Source organism: Rana temporaria, chromosome 6 (genome assembly GCF_905171775.1).
Source record: "Rana temporaria chromosome 6, aRanTem1.1, whole genome shotgun sequence".
NCBI classification, from domain to species: domain Eukaryota; kingdom Metazoa; phylum Chordata; class Amphibia; order Anura; family Ranidae; genus Rana; species Rana temporaria.
Window position 1 is genome coordinate 12,504,195 of NC_053494.1, and position 22,526 is coordinate 12,526,720.

A 22,526-nucleotide genomic window follows, 5' to 3' on the forward strand; every position below is an offset into this window, starting at 1 on the left:
CTAGTCTGTCTGGAAGCTGAGGGGTAGCCAGAACAACCGCTGACAGAAACAACCACTGACAGAAACAACCACTGACAGAAACAACCACTGACAGAAACAACCACTGACAGAAACAACCACTGACAGAAACAACCACTGACAGAAACAACCACTGACAGAAACAACCACTGACAGAAACAACCACTGACAGAAACAACCACTGACAGAAACATGCATTTTTCAAATCTCATTGTGCCATTCCATGCCGTGCCCCCACTGTGCTGGCCAAGACGATCTCCCCATCTTTTTTTTTGCTGCGGACATCCATGTTTCAGGCTGCGGGCATCCATGATTCAAAAGCCGCATCTCCCCCTCAGACTGTTCCGTGATAGGCGGAACACTCATTTTCCCAGCGGGGCCTCTGTTCAGTGTTCCGCCTATCACGGGTGTCCTCTCGTCCGAGGATGAGAAGGCATCCATGATAGGCGGAACACTAAACAGAGGCCCTGCTGGGAAAATGAGTGTTCCGCCTATCACGGAACAGTCTGAGGAGGAGGGGCAGCTTTTAAATCATGGATGCCCGCAGCCTGAAACATGGATGTCCGCAGCCCGACGGAGACAGATCCGGCGTATAAGACGACCCCCGACTTTGGATGCATTTTTTTGCATCCAAAAGATCGTCTTATACGCCGGCAAATATGGTAAAAATGTATTTCAGAACTGCTGTTGGAAGGCAACATGGTTTAATATCATGTTTCTGGGGTTGTACTGTCTGGTTAATACAGTCATTTGACCCAAGTTTGAATTTTTAACTTGACCCAGCTTAAAATAAGATTTCCCATTTATGACTCCTTATTTTGAACAGGATGTTCTTGCTGCGTCTTCCCGATGTGAGGATTGGGGTAGAGGAGCAACAGATAAGACCTCCTGGAGAGGTGCAAATTCAAACGTCCCGAGTTACAGAACATCAAAGACGAGCTGTCGCTAAAGGATGACCAGGGTCAAATAGCGGCGATACATGGACAAATGCTGCCCCTAGTGGGCATTACAGAATACTTCCTGGAGGACAGGAAGAATACTTCCTGGTGATTAGGAAGGATTGCCTCCTAAAGATTCTTACTGGACACAGATGGCAAGATAGGTGGACAGAGGGTGTTTGTGTGGGTGGTGTCTGAGTGGACTTTAAGACCCTTTTCACACTGGGGTGCTTTTTCAGGCATTTTAGCACAACAAATAAAATAACAAATAAAAAACATGAACAGCACCTCTCATGCCTCCCCAGTGTGTAAGCCTGAGTGCTTTCCCACTGGGGAGGTGCGCTTGCAGAACACAAAAAAAGTCCTGCCAGCAGCATCTTTGAAGCGCTGTATACAGCACCCCTGCCCAATAAAATGAATAGGCAGCACCTTGGAAGTGCTGCAACACAGGCACTATTAACCCCTTATATGGCCGCTAGCGGGGGTTAAAAGCAGGGCTGTGGAGTCGGTAGATAAATGTTCCGACAATCTAAATTTAGTAGGAGTCGAGTCAGTGCATTGTTTGCTGACTCCGACTTCAGGTACCCAAAATTTCCTCCGACTCCACAGCCCTGGTTAAAAGAGTCCCACGAGCGGCGCTTTACTTCTAATGGGCCCCAGTGTGAAAGATCTGCAAAGGCTTGGTTCACACCTATGCAAATTTGGTTGCGGCTTACACCGCATCCAATTCGCATAACATTTTAAAATACATTTATTTTAATGAGGCTGGTGCGTTTTCTAGGCATTGCGAATTGTCTGCACGTTATCTTCTATGGGAACGCATCTGATTCAGATGTGTTCGGAACAGGAACTCTCTCCCTGCTCACTACACTACCACAGCTTTTCCAGAGACTGCCTGGAGGCGGAGGAGTGAGGAGGCCTGAGGGGAGAGCCAGGAGCAGAGACAGCGACGTGGTCCACTAACATTTGGTCCAGGAATGCTACTTAGCAGCCCAGCACCACTCAGCTCAGCATAGACGACCCACACATTTCAGGGAACGACATACAGGTCAGCCGATGCCTGTTCATCTTGCGAGTTTCGCCATCAGTCATATCGATCGGCCATCAGCAAGAGATCCAGTGCCTTATAACATCGCTAGGAGCATCAGGAGCCTGAACAAGCACCTGGGATCATCGTTGTGTCATCGCACCGAGGATTGGTGAGAGGGTGCAACATCCTTGACACCATACCGACACTGCATGCAGACACCAATCTTCCTTTTTAGGGTCACGGGATGCTCGTTTGGAAGCTACCATCTCTAGTAGTTTCCCCTTTTTAATCTCTACCTAACGGAACATTCTATGGGATTACTGCTCCATGCAAGTTTGTTTAAATCTACAAGGGCCACACCGTTTGCTAGCCAAAGACACTAGTATTCTTCACCTCAGGACCTGTGCTTACTGTATTTGTGCAACCCATTCTTTTCGTTGCCTCTCAAGAGTGTCCCAGAAGTAATTTTTGCGATAAGGCACTTTGTGGTTGTGCGACACTGTACCCAAACAAAAAATATTTTTCATCATACTTTCCTGTAAATACTTTGAGTACAACATGGGACACAGAGTTAAGCAAATATTCATTACCTACTGGATTATATGCCATCTCTAGGTGAATGGACACTGGTAGACAAAAATCTTAGACAGGAAGTGATCCCCTATAGAGTGCCGTAGCGTGGGGGGGGGGGCAGGGGGGCTGTGGCACCGGGCGCAACATGGGGTGGCAAAATCCTGCACAAGGTTTGTGTCACTTTTCTCTCAATTCTGTGATATTCCATTAACTTTGTCCCCGGCCGCCATGTCGCGCCAGCTGGTGCCCTGCGATTGGGCAGATGTGGTCATGTGCTGCGACAGGTCTGGCTAGTCCTTGAACACGGGCGGCGCATTCGCGAAGGCTGCTTCTGGAGTCCCATACGCGTTTCTGTAAGACACCGCCATCTTCTCCTCCACCCTTCCTCCCGACTGCGCCGGATCTAGAAGTGCAGTGGGACTTTATCTGGGTCTGGGAATCATTCCCAGGCTGTCGGACTCGGCAGTGTGGCATACAGCGATCGATAACAAAAAAATGGAGGTGCGTGAGCCTGTGAGGGAGGCAGGAAGCCATCTCAGATGGAAGCAGCCGCCGCTCAGCAGCACTGCAGTTAGTGAGAGTCACGCCACCGCACCGCCAGTGTAGTATAGTGGTCAGTGTTGACAGTGTAGTGGTCAGTATAGTATAGTGGTCAGTGTAGTGAGTAATGGTCAGTAAAGTGATGAGGTTGGCGGCCGCCACTGGGATAGATGCTGGACATCCTCCAGCCAGGAAATGAGCAGCCTAACAGACTTGCTGCAGATTCTATTGCACACCGAGAAGCTCACGGTGTGCAGTGAAAATCAGAGGAAGCCATTTCAGTCCAGGAGAGAAGCCAGTAAACTTTCAAGTCTGGAGGTCAGATTTAAATCCCTTACCTTCCCTATGGTGACAGTGAGCTGGGACTGTTTGTCCCTTCCCTGGATCTTCAGGCAGATCTTTTCCTCTCCGTTCTCCCCATCGGCTCCCTGTCCCCCAGAACTGGAAAGGACCATGCAGTCTACAGAGACAAGAATATCATTTTGCCAAATTGTACATCTACTCATGACACGAGTCCAGTGAACCCCCAATTTTATATAAAATATTTACAGAGACGCCATTAAGTCATGCAGTGCGTCTCCATTCTCTCATCTCACCAATGATATCAGCCACAGTCAGATTAAGGGACTTTGCAGTCTCCTCTGGGTTCAGCTCCTCGTCTCCCCGCAGCAGCAATATCTGGGAAGGGTTCGCGTTGATATGCAAGGCCACCAGTTCCACCAGTCTCTGCAGGGAGTCTGTCTGAGAATATAAAAAATAAAGATATATTTCTTACTATATTGATCCGATCACTTCCTGCATTGCTTGATATAAAAAGGAACTTTAACTTGAGAAACATGGAAAGTCTCTCGTCACATGCTTTACAGAATAAATGGGTTGAGGAAAGGAGCTTTTCAGAAGCATCATAGCACTGTGTTCCCATGGCTCAGGTGTACCCTTGCCCCAGTCTCCAAAAAACAGACCTTTATTTTAGTAATGGATAGTTCCCTTTATAGAGTGTAAGCTCTTTTAGCACAGGAATGATACGTTTGGTTGAACGTAGGGATGCACTGAAATTTCGGCGGCCGAAAATTGTATTTTCGGCACATTGCCAAAAAATATATTATTTATATATATATATATATATATAAATAATGGAGCGACCCCTGGTGCCACCCATTATGGGGGTGTCGTGCCCCAGTCCTCTCCTCCTCCCTTTGATCTCTGTGTATCACAGAGCTGAACTGCACAGACCGCAGTAACAACGTCCCGCCTCCTGTGACAGACGGCACACTGATCTAATGGTGGGACATTGAATCAGTGTGACGTCATCACAGGAGGCGGGACATTGTTACTTCGACCCGGGCAATTCAAATACAGCTCTGTGACACAGAGATTGCCGCTCTGATTTGGGCACACGTAGGTTGCATTGATCTCCTGCATAAAGTCTGCAGTCTCTGCTACAAGAGCTGGCCAGAGACTGCAGTCTCTGCTACAAGAGCTGGCCAGAGACTGCAGTCTCTGCTACAAGAGCTGGCCAGAGACTGCAGTCTCTGCTACAAGAGCTGGCCAGAGACTGCAGTCTCTGCTACAAGAGCTGGCCAGAGACTGCAGTCTCTGATACAGGAGCTGGCCAGAGACTGCAGACATGATACAGGAGCTGGCCAGAGACTGCAGACATGATACAGGAGCTGGCCAGAGATTGCAGACATGATACAGGAGCTGGCCAGAGACTGCAGACATGATACAGGAGCTGGTCAGAGACTGCAGACATGATACAGGAGCTGGTCAGATGGTAGAGACTGAGGACATGCTACAAAAACCGGTTAGGAGACTGCAGACTGAATTTTTCTTGCACTAAACGTGCCACTAATGGCCAACAATAAATTCATATTAATTAAAATTGATGATATTAAAGTCGAATATAATACAACTGTATATAAAAATAAATAGGTTTTAAAAACAGTCATTTCGGTATCGGTTTTCGGCCCTAGTGCATCCTTCATTTTCGGTATCTGTTTCGGCACCAAAATTTCCATTCGGTGCACCCCTAGTTGAACGCTTGTGTTACAGAGCAGGTTGGTGTATATAAATCTCTACTCAATGCGGGGGAGGGGGTGGGTGAGCATTTGGAAGCAACACAAGTCACAACCTCCAGTATGTCCTATAAAAAACCAGAAGGATCGGTAAGAGAACCTCCAGCTTACCACACGGATGTTTATACGAAAGATCTCTCCTCTTCGACGCACTTTTATCGTCAGCTCCGGCACAGGGCTCATCCCCACCATGATCACATCATTGTCCTCGGAAATGTAGTTGCGATTTGGGGAGAGGACGGTGCCCAGATCCTGCAGGCAGGCTTCCATCTTCCTGACCCCACAGAGAACAACATTAGCAAAGCCCCACAGAATGAAATCAGGCATTAGAGAAATGTTTTAAGGGGGACAGGTTTATCTTGATGTAAGCCAACACTAACCCCCCCCTCCATTCTCAGTCTCCTACTGCACTCCCCGTGTGTCCCCCCCCCCCAGTCTCCCACACCACCCCCTCTGCACTCCGTGTGTCCCCCCCAGCATTCTCAGTCATGGTTACACCTGTACAGTGTGCCTCGGTAACAGCACAGTAAAGCTCCTCCTGGGGGGGGGTTGCATGCTTTGTGTGCAGCTTTGCTGGAACTTGCTCTGAATACTGCTAGCAGGTGCGGTGTTAAAAAATTAGGCCTAGACTGGCAGTGCAGCGAATCCAAGGCCAGTCTGAGTGACCTGCGAGCCAGACTTTGGAGACTCCCCTACACTAGTATATGCACTCCCACCCCTTCTCCCTCCTTCACATTTGCCAAGGTTCTGCTGTGCAAGAACGCACCGAATCATGGAACATGTAGTCCCTAAAGTGGAGGTTCTCCCTAAAAAAAAATGTCTAACAATACATTCAGAAGACTGATTACACTGCGGGTATGCTGTTTTTTTTTTTTTTTCCGTACATACCTCGTTATCGCCGTTTCATCCCTCGGCTTCCGGGTATGATTCTTGCTGGACCTAGTTGATTGACGTTCCTCCGACCGGCGCATACTGTGCGTCACGACTTTCCGACAGAAGCCCAACGTCATTGCGCAGGCGCCGTATAGAGTCGGCTCTATACGGCGCCTGCGCAGCGACGTTCGGCTTCTTTCGGAAACTCGTGACGTCAAGTATGCGTCGGTCGGAGGAACATCAATCAACTAGGAACGCCCAGCCCCAAAAGAATCATACCCGGAAGCCGAGGGATGAAACGGCGATATCGAGGTATGTACAGGAAAAAAAAAAAAAACCAACAGCATACCCGCAGTGTAATCAGTCTTTTTTTCCGAATGTATTGTTAGACATTTTTTTTTTTTTTTAGGGAGAACCTCCACTTTAAGGTAAGCTGGACAGTGACGTTTATGGGCACACACTCTGGAAGCTGTGGAACAGTTTGGACCCCATGCAAAACACTGCACTCAAAGAGCCAATCAAAAGTACGCTTTATTCATTTACTAGTAATTGATCAAAGCGGAGGTCCACAAAAAATAAAAGCCAGCAGCTACAAATACTGCAGCTGCTGACTTAATAAATGAATGGACACTAACCTGTCCAGGGTGCCCGCGATGTCTGCAGCAGAACCCGATCAATTGCTCGGCTCTCAGCTGCCATCCTCTGTAAGGGAATCAGGAAGTGAAACGTTGCTGGGTTCACTTTCTGGTTCCCTGCTGCGCATGCGCAAATCGTGCTGCGTGTCCTCACTGGTGACTTCTGGGACCTGTGCGTTTCCCAGAAGACAGCGGGGGGGACAGGAAGTAACGTAGACCCCTGCAGATTCTGTGGGGGGGTCTATGCCCGGAAGTGGGTGCAAATACCTGTATTATACAGGTATCTGCACCCCCCCTCCCCCTGAAAAGTGCCAAATGTGACACTGGGCGCGCGGGGGGGGGGGGGTTTAGTATCCGAAAAGCAGAGGTTCCATTTTTTTGTGGACCTCCGCTTTAATCTAGCTTTCTGTCCGGTTTTACACAAGCCCTTTAATGACACTTCAAATGTTGCCGGATCTGGAAGAGGAGCGACATCTAGAATTGCAGAAGTTTGCAGGTGATGTTTGTAATATCTGAGCAGTTCTGGCCTTGTCACCATCTTCCCCCCTGCTACACATTACTTCATATACTATTAAAACTTGTGAAGTGATGTGTGAAGGGGGGGGGGGGCAGGTAGACAAAGGGCAGGAGGCTCTTCTCAAGCTGTGAATTCTGCCCAATTCAGTTACTCTTAGGTCAAAGAGCCCAATGAATCTCCTACCTTATTTTACGTTTGAGACCACGTTGCCTTCCTTTTCCTATGGCTACCGGGGTGTTCGGAGACGGAGGCGGTGAGGGAGAGGAGTTGCGTATACTGTTGATGTACAAAAAAAAAAAAAAAAAAGTAAATTTAAAAATTCATGTGTCTGGCGTTCTTGCATTGCAGTCAATGGGACGCAGCATGACATTAGCCTCGTACACATTTTCCATCGGACAAAGTAGGACTTTAACCACTAGCCGACCGCGCACCGCCATTATACGGCGGCAGGTCGGCTCTCCTGGGCGAGAGCCCGTAGCTATACGGCGGCTCTTTGAGCCGCCACTAGGGGGCGCGTGCGCGCGCCCCCGACTCCCGTGCGTGTGCCCGGCGGGCGCGATCGCCGCCGGGCACACGCGATCGCTCGTTACAGAGCGGGGACCGGGAGCTGTGTGTGTAAACACACAGCTCCCGGTCCTGTCAGCGGGGGAAATGCTGATTTTCTGTTCATACAATGTATGAACAGAGGATCAGTGTTTCCCCTAGTGAGGCCACCGCCCCCCCCACAGTAAGAACACACCCAGGCATACTTAACCCCTTCCCCGCCCCCTAGTGTTAACCCCTTCACTGCCAGTGGCATTTTTATAGTAATCCAATGCATTTTTATAGCACGGATCGCTAAAAAAATGCCAATGGTCCCAAAAATGTGTCAAAAGTGTCCGCCATAATGTCGCAGTACCGAAAAAAAAATCGCTGATCGCCGCCATTACTAGTAAAAAAAATATATTAATTAAAATATCATAAAAATACCCCCTATTTTGTAAACGCTATAACTTTTGCGCAAACCAATCAATAAACGCTTATTGCGATTTTTTTTACGAAAAATATGTAGACGAATACGTATCGGCCTAAACTGAGGAAAAAAAATGTTTTTTTATATATTTTTGGGGGATATTTATTACAGCAAAAAGTAAAAAATATTCATTTTTTTTTAAATTGTCGCTCTATTTTTGTTTATAGCGCAAAAAATAAAAACCGCAGAGGTGATCAAATACCACCAAAAGAAAGCTCTATTTGTGGGAAAAAAAGGACGCCAATTTTGTTTGGGAGCCACGTCGCACGACCACGCAATTGTCAGTTAAAGCGGCGCAGTCCCGAATCGCAAAAAGTCCTCTGGTCTTTGGGCAGCAATATGGTCCGGGGGTTAAGTAGTTAAGAACGTTGGCTGCGAACTTCAGGATTCAAAAAGGTATTTATGTGGACTAAAAATGTACAAAGAATTAAAAAAATATTGGATGAAACAATTGAGACTTAAATCGTATGTAGTTTGTTTCTTGGCTTTAAAGCAGTGGTCCTCGACCCTTTAGTGCCGTGACCCCTTGATACAATTTCCCCAAGTTGTGGGGACCCTTAATGTAAAATCTTTGCAGCGTGCGTTGTCAGCACCCAAGGCAAGAAAAGTAATTTGCGCCCCTAACCCACGGACATTTAGCGCTCCCCGAGTCTCCTCCACTCGTACAGTATTAAAACCTCTTATGGTACATTTTATGATGCACCGCTCTTTTTTGTTGTCCTTTCTTTCCCTTTTATTGTTTTCCCCCCATCCCTCCCTCTAGCCGTCTCTTGTTTTTTCTCTTATTCTTTCCCTTCTTTGTCCCCTCCCCCTCTTTTCCTCTCCCTTCCATGTATTCTCAATTTTTATTCTTTTGCTTACTCCTTGGTGGGGGGGAATGGGATGAGTGGCAATGCTGGGGGAGTTCTGATCAGCCAGCTTAAGTGCTCTTGATTAAAGCAGAGGTTCACCCAAAAATCAACTTTCTGTCACTAGATCCAGCATACTGCCGACATCTGCAGTATGCTGGATTTTTTTTGTTGTACTTATCGTTCTAGTGGTCTTTCTCTGGCTCCGAGCAGGGAATCCTGCGAGGAGTAGGCGTTCCTAAATCAAGCGCAGTTGACTGATGGGCTTGGATAGCGCATCACGCCATCGGAAAATAGCCAAAGTGACTCTTGGCTGCTTACGGCGCCTGCCGTGTAGAGCTGACTGCGCAGGCGCTGTAAATTGCCGAGTGTCACGTCGGCTATTTTCGGAAGGCGTGACGCGCTATCCAAGCCCGTCAATCAACTGCGCTTGATTTAGGAACGCCTATACCCAGAAGGATACGCCACTCGGTGACGGAGAAGAAAGACCGCTAAAATGATAAAGTACAAAAAAATAAAAAAATACAGCATACTGCAGATGTCAGCAGTATGCTGGATCTAGTGACAGAAAGTTGATTTTTGGGTGAACCTCCGTTTTAAGGTCATCTGCTGATCTGAGAACTGTAGTGGGGACTTTTAATGGCAACTATAATCACAGGTAGTGTTACTCAGTGTGTCTCCGACTTTGTGGAGTCTCGTAGCAGTGACACCTATGCTGAAATCAGGAGATACTGTAGGGTCTCCTCCAGCCCCTCTCACCTCACCAGTCAGCGGACCTCTAGTCTCTGCCCCCCAGCCATGCTGTGAACTGAATGGGCGGCTGCGAAGAGGCTTTGTGGGCGGCCGTGGGCTCCAGAAACAGCCCAGCTGGGTGGCCACAGGCTCCAGAGACAGCCCTGCTGGGCAGCTGCAGAAAGGCTGGGAGAGTGGTGCGGCCTTCAGGAACAGCTCAGGATTTGGTGACCCCTGGCAAGTCATCATTTGACCCCCGAGGGGGGTCCCGACCCCCAGGTTGAGAACCACGGCTTTAAAGGATAAGCTCAATTTGGGAACAAATTACATGTTCCAATTGGTCAATTGGCTCCTGTCTAAATTGGCCCCCAATGTGTATGAATGAGAGTTAGGGGAACCTTAGAATGTAAGCTCCTGGAGGGCAGGGACTGATGTGAATGTATATGTAAATTGATGGCGCTATACAAACAATAATAATGTCCTCATTTGTTCTATTTAAAAGCAGAGTTCCGGCCACAATTTCACTTTTTAAATATAAATACCCCTGTAATACACAAGCTTAATGTATTCTAGTAAAGTTAGTCTGTAAACCAAGGTCCGTTTTGTTAGGTTGTTACAGCATTTAGACACTTTATAAAATAGAAATTGACTGGGGCCATCTTAAGTGTGGGCATCATGAAGCCAGACTGTATGACTTCCTGGATTTCAGCCTTGCAGCTCTCGCACATGCTCAGTGCTGACAAGCAGTGTAATAGGTTTCAGATCAGGTTTCAGCACCTGTACTGTCCAAGTCACATGATTCTTCGAGACTGGGGAGTGCACAGACTCCTGGAAAGTTACACCCACTACATTCCCAGAAGTCTGTGCGGTGAAGGTTAGGAAGCTTAAGCACCTAGGTGCAGGAAGTGGGAAGATTAACTATTCTGCCTAGCAACAACACTTTGAAGGCATCTAAAAAAAAATGTTTTTTTTTCTTAAAGGACTAATGACATTTTTTTTAAAACTACTGATGTAATGTTATATTTATGGGTGGAACTCCACTTTAAGCGCAGTGGATGTGGGGGTCTACTGTATGCCCCAGTAGAAGTCTAGGCGGACAAAACCAGTCGGGCACATACACTGGTCCTATCCATTTCCATACTGCGCAATTTTGTATGAACCTACGACATATGTGCTGCCATTTATTTTTTGGATGTGGTCTTGGATGTGAATTTTTTTTGGATTCAGTGATTTACTTCTTTGAATTTTTATGAATTACATTTTAGCCTTTTTACACTAAGAGGGGTTGCTCTCCTTGTTTTTTCCTTTCTCCTCCCATGTTCTGGAGCCCATTACGTTCAGTGACAGCTGACTGCCTTTCTCCCCATTGCATTATTGGAATTGGATTGGAGCCAGCCATCTGGGAGTTGACTCGTAGAGTCCTCTGTTGTGAAGATCAACGCCTAGCCAAAGCAGGAAGTTTGACAGTGGCAACGACCAGATTGGGCAGTCGGCCTACCATGCACATGTGACCACCGCCGTATGGCGTTTCTGGGTCCATTCCATCCGGTAAGGGTATTTTATCCTCTTGTGTTTTTTGGGGATCACACCTTTGAGGGGAAACCTTCCATGCTGACCCTACAGGGATCGTCTCATCACTTTTGACATTTGTTGTTCACCTATGGACACTTTTAGAATCACATTGTAGTGTGTTTACAATTTTATGGTGTAAATCTATATCACCCTTAAGGGTGCATTTGTTGTATTGTTTTTCACCATTTAGATCCCACATCATTGTGAGTTTCTTACTGGCGCTGCACTTTAATTTATATTTTATACAATTATCCTTTTGTTGTGTTGGCTGCCCACTCTAGATATTTTGGAAAAGCGCAGCATTATAAGATTTAAAATAATAATAATCAAACTAGAAAATGCATTTCCTGCAAAAAATGCATTTCCTGCAGAAAATGCGTGGGAATGCCGAATTGCTAAAGCTAACTGGATGAATAGCTTAAATCTGTAAGAAAAAGTTAAAGTGAGAATCAGCATCGTTTTAAAATTGCCTTTTGCAGGAGCTGCCCCCATCAAAAACTGCCCCACACAGCCACATCATTCACAGAGTTCTGTGAATGAATGACCTAAAAGTACCGACAGCCTTTGACCGCTTGTAGTTCTCAATGAACTACCAGGGCACTGTTGAGCTCTCTATGTAGTTCATGGTTTCTTCTTCCCCCTCAGTGTGAAACGGTCTGCCTGTATGAGGTCCAAACAGACCGCTTACACTGACGGCCTGCAGGAGTCTTGCATTGCACCCACAATCGGCACTCAACCTCTTAAGAGCCCTCAGTCCTGATGTAAGCAGTGGGTTGGCTCCTGGGGGGGGGGGGGTTATACAAATATCAAAAATACCTTGATGGGTGGAGGTCAGTATGGAGGAGTGGGAGCAGACCACACTGGTTATACACCCACATGTGATGCTGAGCCTCCGTGATTGAAAAAAGAAACGAAAAACTAAAATTCAATGATTAAAAAAAGGGGTGGGTCAGGGGCAGTCCAGCTGGGGAGGAAAGGGCTAGATAATGCTAGACATACTCCAGGCAGGGAATGAGGTGGTGACTTGCTGCAGCCTCTAATGAAGTGAGAAGCTCACAGCGTGCAGTGAAATCAGAGTAAGCCGGTACAACTGTGCAAGAGTGAAGGGCAGGCCGGAGGTCACGTTTAGTGCAACCCTTTTCTAGACAAGCATTTCTCAACTCCAGTCCTCAAGGCGCCCCAACAGGTCAGGTTTTCAGGCTGTCCATTACTTTGCACAGGTGATTTCATCAGTTTCACTGTCTTAGTAATTACCACAGCCGTTTCATCTGAGGAAAATCCTGAAAACATGACCTGTTGGGGCACCTTGGATTTGAAAAAGAAACCCTAAAAAAACATGCATTACCACTTTACAAATGCTGCACCTAGAACATAAAACTAACAAATGGCATAAAAATACGACAATCGGTAATCACCGTTCTCGTGCGACTTCAGGCTGCTGGCCGTCCACATCCTCAGTGTCTGATAATACTACAGGTCGGGGCGTTGACACCTTCACCGGGGGAGGGGTTCCATTTGCTTCATTCCCAAGGTCTGCAAATACAAATAATGAATGAATCAAAAGGGGTCCTTGGCAACCTCACCTCTAGAGCAAGGCTATAGACCCGGCATTGATTTTGACATCAGGACCCTGGACTGCTAGAGCACGGGGGTGCAGAAGGTGCGGTGACTGGGCCAGCTGTAGGGGGAGCCGAGGAAAGGACCCAGCCCCACTGTAAGGGACAATTTTTTAACTTACCCAAGCTGGCCTTTAACCACTTAAAGGAGTTTTAAAGGGAAAAAAATAATTCACCTTAATGCAATCTATGCATTAAGGTGAAAAAAACATCTGATGATGCCGGCTCCCCCGAGCCCCTGTTTTACTTACCTAACCCCTCGAAAATCCTGCGCTCGATCCCGAGATCCTCTTCGCCGCTCAGCCTGGCCGCTGATTGGCTAGAGCGGATGGATTGAGAGCAGCGCAGCCATTGGCTGGTGTCAATCAAATCCAGTGACGCGGCGCGCTGAGGGGCGGGGCCGAGTGATACAGTGAGCGGCTATGGCAGCTCGCTGTATCACGGGAGCGCGCCCGCAAGGATTTATCACCATGCAAGCTCTCTCGCATGAATGTGATGAGTTCTTGCAGGGAGGACCAGAGACAGCCGCCGAGGGACCCCAGAAGAGGTGGATCAGGGCCACTCTGTGCAAAACGAACTGCACAGTGGAGGAAAGTATAACATGTTTGTTATTTTAAAGAAAATTTTTCTTCTTCATTTAGTGACCCAGCCTCTTTCCGAGATTTGGTGTTTGCAATTTAAAAACTTATTTTTTTGCTAGAAAATTACGAACCCACAAACATTGTTAACACCCTAGAGAATAAAATGGCGGTCGTTTCAATACTGTCACACCGTATTTGCGCAGGGGTCTTACAAGCGCACTTTTTGAAAAAAAAAAAAAAAAAAAAAAAGAAGTGTAAAACAGTAAAATTTTTACCATTTTTTTTTATCTTGTGAAAGATGTTGTTAGGCCAAGTAAATTGATACCCAACTTGTCACGCTTATAAATTGAGTCCGCTCGTGGAATGGCGATGAACTTTTAACCTTAAAATCGCCATAGGTGACGTTTAAAAAAATTCTACAGGTTGCAGGTTTTGAGCTACAGAAGAGGTCTAGGACTAGAATTATCGCTCTCACTCCAACAATCGCGGCGACACCTCACATGTGTGGTTTGAACACAGTTTTCATATGCTGGTGCTGCTCACGTATTCGTTCGCTTCTGCAATACAAGCTTGGCTCGGTATGGAAATGGTTAACGAACATCTACAGCAGGGATATGCAATTAGAGTAACTCCAGCTGTTGCAAAACTACAAGTCCCATCATGCCTCTGCATGTCATGCTTTTGGCTGTCAGTCTATGCCTCATGAGACTTGTAGTTCTGCAACAGCTGGTGGTCCGCTAATTGCATATCCCTGATCTACAGCAATGACCAATACTTTATTTTTTGGCTTCTTGTGGTGGATACTAGGTTTGTCACGAGTCATTTCTGCTCATCTGCCTCCAGTCTGGTCATGTGACATGACGCACCTTCACAACCTTGCTGTTTCTTCAGCACTTTCTCCAGCTCGTCTAGCGTGCCAACGTCATCTGGGAGGAGCTTCAGGGAACTGTTCACCTATAGGGAACAAGGAAATGGGGTGAGATCACACCTTGTATAATCAGATAGAGAAAATTAATAAAATAATGTCACAGAACAGAGCGACAACCAACCATCGTACCTTATTGGAGTACACATTGGACATGATGGGGACGGTTCCAGGAAGGAGTCGCCGGCGTTTCGGTTTCTGAGGCAACACGACCGCAACATCGCTATCACTGCTGTCTTCATTCTGTCAAACAGGATCAGATATGAACCCAAATACATCAACCCAACAAAACTGACCTGGCTTCTACATCCCACCATCCAATCCCCTCCATCACCCAAAACTGATATATAACCAATCAATGGCTGCCTTTACCTCCAATATCCCACCATGGCTTGCCTTCTACTGATCCAAACCCATATATAAAACAATGGCTACTCTACCTCCAATATCCCACCAACCAACTGCTGCCTTTACCTCCAATATCCCACCATTAACTCCCTTCCACCAATCAATGGCTGCCTTTACCTCCAATATCCCACCATTAACTCCCTTCCACCAACCAACTGCTGCCTTTACCTCCAATAACTCATTGTGGTTTGCCTTCTTAAAGCGGATGTTCCACCCCAAAAAAATATTAAAAGCCAGCAGCTACAAATACTGCGGCTGCTGACTTTTAATATAAGGACACTTACCTGTCCTGGAGTCCAGCGCCGTCCGCAGCAGAGCACGAGCGATCGCTCGTCACCCTGCTGCTCCCCCCTCCATCCACGCTGAGGGAACCAGGAAGTGAAGCGCTGCGGCTTCACTGCCCAGTTCCCTACGGCGCATGCGCGAGTCGCGCCGCCGATTGGCTCCCACTGTGTGCTGGGAGCCGAGTGTTCCCAGCACTCAAGGGGGGGGGGGGGGCGACGGGATGTGACGCAATGCCCGTCTTTTATATATAAAAAACAGGGTGCAATCAGCGCAAATATATAGATCGAAAAATGATATTAAAAGTGTATTTATGTGATACAGACCCCCAGGGTTCAGATCACTGGTAATGCCAGCTGAACACTAAGGGAAATTCGCAAAAATCCTAAGCAAGTAAAAAATAAATAGAAAAAGTGCAGCGCAAAACTCAAATATATAAATGATACTGGTATACTCAAACACCAATACCATAAGTGTGAATATGAATATGCAGAAAAAATGGAAAGAAAAAAAAAAAAAAAATATTAAAAATTAAATACAATTCAAACAAACGGTCCAAAAGTCCATAAGTGTCAGAAGATGAGTGAATTAAACGAAAATAAATCTCCACCACGTGACAATCCACCAAAATTTTGAAGTGATCCCTCCACCGTTGTAGATGGCTACTCTCACCTTCATATATGGACCACTGAGTTAACAGATGGTCAATAAAGCAAATCAAATAGGCAGGTCATGAACAGGAACCAGGCTGATGTATTAGATCCTCATAAGACAACCAAACCGCAAAGGACAGGTGCATGTAAAGAGATAATCACAGACTAAGTGCTCACTGTTGCAATGTGTGGATTTATTCTTTAAAAGAAGCAAAAAAGTCAGGCTACTCACATTTGGCCAGACAAAAAACGGCATGAAGTAACAATCTTTAGGAATGAACAGCAGATGAGCGACGTGATGTTTCAGGCTCCTAAACCACCGGACGCGTTACGTTATATCAACTTCCTCAGCGGGAAAGCTGAGGAAGTTGATATAACGTAACGCGTCCGGTGGTTTAGGAGCCTGAAACATCACGTCGCTCATCTGCTGTTCATTCCTAAAGATTGTTACTTCATGCCGTTTTTTGTCTGGCCAAATGTGAGTAGCCTGACTTTTGCTTCTTTTAAAGAATAAATCCACACATTGCAACAGTGAGCACTTAGTCTGTGATTATCTCTTTACATGCACCTGTCCTTTGCGGTTTGGTTGTCTTATGAGGATCTAATACATCAGCCTGGTTCCTGTTCATGACCTGCCTATTTGATTTGCTTTATTGACCATCTGTTAACTCAGTGGTCCATATATGAAGGTGAGAGTAGCCATCTACAACGGTGGAGGGATCACTTCAAAATTTTGGTGGATTGTCACGTGGTGGAGATTTATTTTCGTTTAATTCACTCATCTTCTGACACTAATGCCCGTCTTTTGCCCGTGAATGCCGGGCCGGAAGTGGGTGCAAATACCTGTCTTTAGACAGGTATCTGCACCCCCCTCCCCCCTGAAAGGTGTCAAATGCGACACCGGAGGGGGGGAGGGTTCCGATCAGCGGGACTTCACTTTAGGGTGGAGAACCGCTTTAACAAACCCATATTACAGCAAACCAATGGCTACTCTACCTCCAACATCCCATTAAAGGGATTGTAAAAGGTAAACATTTTTTTTCCTAAATAGCTTCCTTTCCCTTAGTGCAGTCCTCCTTCACTTACCTCATCCTTCCATTTTGCTTTTAAATGTCCTTATTTCTTCTGAGAAATCCTCACTTCCTGTTCTTCGGTGTGTAACTCCACACAGTAATGCAAGGCTTTCTTCCTGGTGTGGACTGTCGTGCTCGCCCCCTCCCTTGGACTACAGGAGAGTCAGGACGCTCTCTACGTTGCAGATAAAGGAGCTGTGTGTTAGTGGGTGTCCCGACTCTCCTGTAGTCCAAGGGAGGGGGCGAGCAGGACACTCCACACCAGGGAGAAAGCCTTGCATTACTGTGTGGAGTTACAGACAGAAGAACAGGAAGTGAGGATTTCTCAGAAGAAATAAGGACATTTAGGCTACATTCACACCTCAGCGTTTTGTCGCCTGAAGCGCGACGCTCAAATACGCTAGAGGGGAAAAAATACATTATACCCTATGGAGATGGTTCACATCTCCACGCCAATACGCCTGAAGCTCAAACAAGTTCCGGACCCTTTTTTGTGGCGCGTATTGGTCGTTTGAGCGTTTCCATTTCCCATAGAAAGTAATAGAAAAGCTTGATTCAAGCGACTAGCACGACAACGAGCGTTTGCGTCGCTTTAATCAATAGAACTTTTCACCCAGGCAGAAGATTAAAAAAAAATCTACCAACATAGCAACAAGTGATGAAAAGATGATCATTTTTCCTATTGGCTAAAATAAAAAACGTCGAAGTACAAAAACCTCGGACGACGCTGTATGCAAACGCGCAAATAAGCATGAATAAGCCGGGAAAAAAACGACCGACGCTCAGGTGTGAATGCAGCCTTAAAAGCAAAATGGAAGGGTGGCTCAACGCGATTGGCACTGCGCTGACAAGCGCTGACAAGCCATTCACCTCTGCAGCTAGGGGTTCGGATGCCGGTCTCTGCTACATGTGAATTGAGTTTGGTGGTCTCAGCCCGGCTCCCAGTGGGTGTGCTATGCGAGGTAAGCCTGCGCTTAGTAGGCCCAACCCCCTCCCACAAAAACCTCCACACTTACACGCACTCGAAATTGGGTTAACATACAGGCACTTTGACCACGCGGTCTCTAAAAAAGAGAGGCGAAGGACTAACGGGGTTGGTTGAGCGGGCTAGATCCTCTCACTCCCTTATAGGGAGTCCCTCTGCCCCGTTGGGATTCAAAGCGGAGCAGGTAGGGCGGGCTGTGTGGGAGGACCCCCTCACACAACCCCCTCACACCCCCCTGCCATTGCCACCCGGGGCATGGAGAAAGGTGGCAGATTGCCTCTGGGGGAGGCCTGCCTACTCCCAACCCCTGCAGTCCGGCTCCTCTCTCGAGTACACGCACAAAATACACTTAAAAAAAAAAGCAAAATGGAAGGATGAGGCAAATAAAGGAGGACTGCATTCCCAAGACATTTTTTTGGCAAAAAATAAAAAGTTACATGTAGACAAAGTGGCAGAAAAGGTCTGAACTGGAAGTGGGTAAAATGTATCAATGTGGACAGCATTTCTCTAGAGGTGATACCAACCTTGGGGCACAAAGTACACGGGCCGTGTACAACTTACCAGAGGAATGAAAATTGTATCTAAACGCTGCTACATGGTAATGAGGCTGGAGGAGAGGAGATACACTCTGCAACAATGTATCCAATCCTTTTCCCCCCTCACAGGAAGCCATGCAATAGGCTGGGCTCACACCAGTGTAGGCCAAGAACACTTCCAAAACAGTCATTGTAATTTAAAGGGATTGTAGCGATGTCTTCATGATATCCCAACTGAGAGTTTTGGGCATCGGGACCCTTGGTATTGAAATCCCATATGCCGTTATGACTGTACAATGACCAGATACGCTTCTTGTCTGTTTATACCACTATGGGGGTAATCCACAAAGATCCGGCGTAACGTAAATTTTCCCATTTAAAGCGGGGGTTCACCCTATATAAAAAAAAAAAAAAAAAAAAAAAAAAAAAATTTCCCTCTAGCATTAAATTCGGCATAGTAGCGCGAGCTACAGTATGCCTGTCTGTATTTTTTTATCGCCGTACTCACAGTTATATCGTACATAGAAGATTCCGGGGAATGGGCGTTCCTATGGAGACGGAGGATGATTGACGGCCGGCCCTGGCACGTCACGCTTCTCCGGAAATAGCCGAAATAGGCTTGGCTCTTCACAGCGCCTGCGCATAGCCTGTGCGCAGGCGCCGTGAAGAGCCGAGACCTACTCCGGCTGTCTTCGGGGAGCGTGACGTGCCAGAGCCGGCCGTCAATCACCCTCCCTCTTGCTAGGAACGCCCATTCCCTGCGGCAGATGGAATCTTCTATGTACGATTACACAGTGAGTACGGGGATAAAAAATTTAAGACCGGCATACTGTAGCTCGCGCTACTATGCCGGATTTTATGCTGAAATGTTGTTCTGCAGGGTGAACCACCGCTTTAAGTTACACTGCCTTAAAAATTTCTACCTAAGTGCCCGATCCACAAAGCACTTACCTAGAAATTTTTGGCTGTGTAACTTAAATTCCGCCAGCGCAAGGCGTTCCTATTTTCATGGGGCGAGTCCCATTTAAATTAGGCGCGCTCCCGCGCCGGCTGTACTGCGCATGCTCGTGACGTCATTTTCCCGACGTGCATAGCGCGAAATTACGTTACGCCGAGCTTTGTGGATCGCGGCGGGTCAAAAAAGTTGCGTCGAAAAAAAAAAAAAAAAAAAAAAAAAAAGATACGGCGAAAAAAATAAAATTCAAAACAAAAAAAAAATATCGCGTCGCTGGACAGAAGGGTTTGCTTTTACATGGTGTAAACAGTTTACACTTTGTAAAAGCAGCCCTAATTTTGCGTTTGCAAACTAAAACTTACGGAGAAAAAACGAAGCTGAAAAGCTTTGTGGATCTCCGTAAGTGCTAATTTGCATACCCGAGGCGGCATTTCGACACAAAATGCCCCCAGCGGCGGATGCGGTACTGCATCCTAAGATCCGGCAATGTAAGTCCCTTACACATGTCGGATCTTCTGCCCAACTATGGAAAACTGATTCTGTGGATCAGTTCCATAGTTCGGAACAGGGATACGACGGCGTAACAGCAGTTACGCCGGCGTATCCCTTTTGAGGATCTGGCCCTATGTCTTTTCTAATAAAAACATTGAAACATAAAGGGATTGTAAACCCCCAAAGTTTTCCACCTTAGGCCACTTTCACACCGAGTCACTTTACAGGCGTTTTAGCGCTAAAAATACTGCACGTAAATCGCCTGTCACTCCAGTGTAAAAAGTCCAAGTGCTTTCATACTGTAGCGGTGAGCTTGCGGGACGTTAAAAAAAAAAAAAAGTCCTGCAGGCAGCGACTTTGGAGCGCGGTATACAGAGCTCCTAAAATGCCCTGCCTATTGAAATCAATGCGCAGCGACTGCAAAGCGCATTGGCACTTTGGGGGTTAAAGGCGGCACCGTCGGATGTTTTTTCACCTTAATGCATAGGATGCATAAAGGTGAAACAACATTTACCTTCACAACCCCTTTAAATCCAATCACACGGGAGCCGAGTCCTGCGGTCTGTCAATGGACGCAGCAGGAGTACTCGGGAGCGCCACGAGTGCCCCCTCGGAATGCGCGTCCGAGTGGGCACTCAAGGGGGAGGAGCCAGGAGCGCTGCTGGGGGACCCCCAGAAGAGAAGGATCGGGGCCGCTCTGTGCAAAACCCTTGCACATAGGTGGAAGTATAACATGTTAAAAAGTTCTGTTTTTTTACAACCCCTTTAATGGTGTACCTTTTACAATGTATATTTCTCAGTGTGCTTCACCTGTACCAGCAAGTTCTACTGAATACAAGTAAAAAAAAATTAAAAGAAAGTTTTGCTAGAAAACTTTGAACACACATCTTTTAGCAGAGGCCCTAGAAAATAAAATGGCAGTCGTTGCAATTTTTTTTTAGGTCATTTTTAAACGCAATTTTTGGGGATTAAAAAAATAAAATGCGCACACACACACTTTAACCGTCTCTCTCGTTCTGGGCTGATGTCAGAGGGCGCTGCCCAGTCTCATGGTGATCACGGGGGGGGGGGGGGGGGGGGGGGGGGACACAGTGCCGCGATCTCTGGGACACAGCACATCTGATTGTTCGGTAAAAAGCAGACGACACGGCTCTTATCCCATGTGACCGGCTGTGTCCAATCACCTGTAAATACAGAAGTGTCAGTAATTGGCTCTTCTCACACCGACAGTGCAAGGAGAAGAGATGATCAACATCTCCTCCAAGGGAAGACCTGTACCGATCCTCAGTGACACCCTAACAGTGTCCATCGATGACACCCATCAGTGCTTCCTCCTGAAAAAGCCCCTTCCTCCTCCCGAAAAAGCCCCTTCCTCCTCCCGAAGTAGCCCCTTCCTCCTCCCGAAGAAGCCCCTTCCTCCTCCCGAAGAAGCCCCTTCCTCCTCCCGAAGAAGCCCCTTCCTCCTCCCGAAGTAGCCCCTTCCTCCTCCCGAAGAAGCCCCTTCCTCCTCCCGAAGAAGCCCCTTCCTCCTCCCGAAGAAGCCCCTTCCTCCTCCCGAAGTAGCCCCTTCCTCCTCCCGAAGAAGCCCCTTCCTCCTCCCGAAGAAGCCCCTTCCTCCTCCCGAAAAAGCCCCTTCCAGCCCCCTTCTCCTCCCGAAGTAGCCCCTTTTTCCTCCCAAAGAAGCCCCTTCCTCCTCCCGAAGAAGCCCCTTCCAGCCCCTTCCTCCTCCCGAAAAAGCCCCTTCCTCCCGAAAAAGCCCCCCGATGGCGGTGAAACATGTTGGAAGAACTTTGCAGGGAATGTGTGAAGCTCTTCATGTCTGATGAGGACACAGCAGGGAAGGATGAGATTAGGTGGTTGGTGACTTCCTGTACTGTGAACAGCCCCCCCCCCCCCATTCTGGTGTCACAGGGACAGGAAATGAGGGGAATCCCCCATTGGGGGGGGGGTCACAGACAAATGGAAGGATGAGATTAGGTGGTTGGTGACTTCCTGTACTGTGAACTGCCCCCCATTCTGGTGTCACAGGGACAGGAAATGAGGGGAATCCCACATTGGGGGGGTCACAGACAAATGGAAGTCAGGGTCATGTGACCTGTACATTCAGAGCTCCCAGTCTGTCCACCTCTCACACACACACGTGTTGGCAGCCATCCACACCACAAGTCACATGACCCCCTCCCCCAGGCTGGGACTTGTAGTACCACCTCAGAAAGTCTCTTCTACATCAGTCAGGAAGTAGGGGCCCCTGTGTGGCGCCGCAGGGAGGACCGCCTCATTACTTACATCAACAATCACCACTCTCTCCGCCATCTCCATCCTGACTTTTATCCTCAACGCTTATTGGCCCAGACGCCCGCCGCTCATTGAGCGCATTCCGCGCAAGACCCGCCCCCTCCGCGGCGAGGCATGACGGGAGATGTAGTCCGTGTGCAAAAAAGAGATGGGCCGGTGTGTTGTCACATTCGGCTCCCCAAACAGTCAGTCGGATTTACAAATTCTGTATTTAAACATACAAGCTCCGTTTTCTGTTAAAAATAAGTGAAATCTAAAACTCCGGTGGGTATAAGAAGATGGCCGCTTGCCCCTTCACACCATCATTACTGTGCAATGGTATGGGGTGTAGCAAGATGGCGGCGATGAAACGTCACTTCCGG

The 22,526-nt window shown here is 47.4% G+C and overlaps 1 protein-coding gene across 1 annotated transcript in view; it reads right to left on the reverse strand.

The window, feature by feature from the left end:
* The window catches only part of LOC120944350 (nuclear factor of activated T cells 2 interacting protein), a 29,362-nt gene that overhangs the window by 1,081 nt on the left and 5,755 nt on the right, over positions 1–22,526 (reverse strand). The window contains exons 3-9 of the mRNA XM_040358401.1: positions 14,618–14,728; positions 14,427–14,514; positions 12,779–12,896; positions 7,383–7,475; positions 5,286–5,448; positions 3,696–3,840; positions 3,438–3,559 (exon numbers count right to left, since the gene is read on the reverse strand). Of these exons, the coding sequence (XP_040214335.1) occupies positions 3,438–3,559; positions 3,696–3,840; positions 5,286–5,448; positions 7,383–7,475; positions 12,779–12,896; positions 14,427–14,514; positions 14,618–14,728 (840 nt within the window). The remainder of the gene's footprint in view (positions 1–3,437; positions 3,560–3,695; positions 3,841–5,285; positions 5,449–7,382; positions 7,476–12,778; positions 12,897–14,426; positions 14,515–14,617; positions 14,729–22,526) is intronic.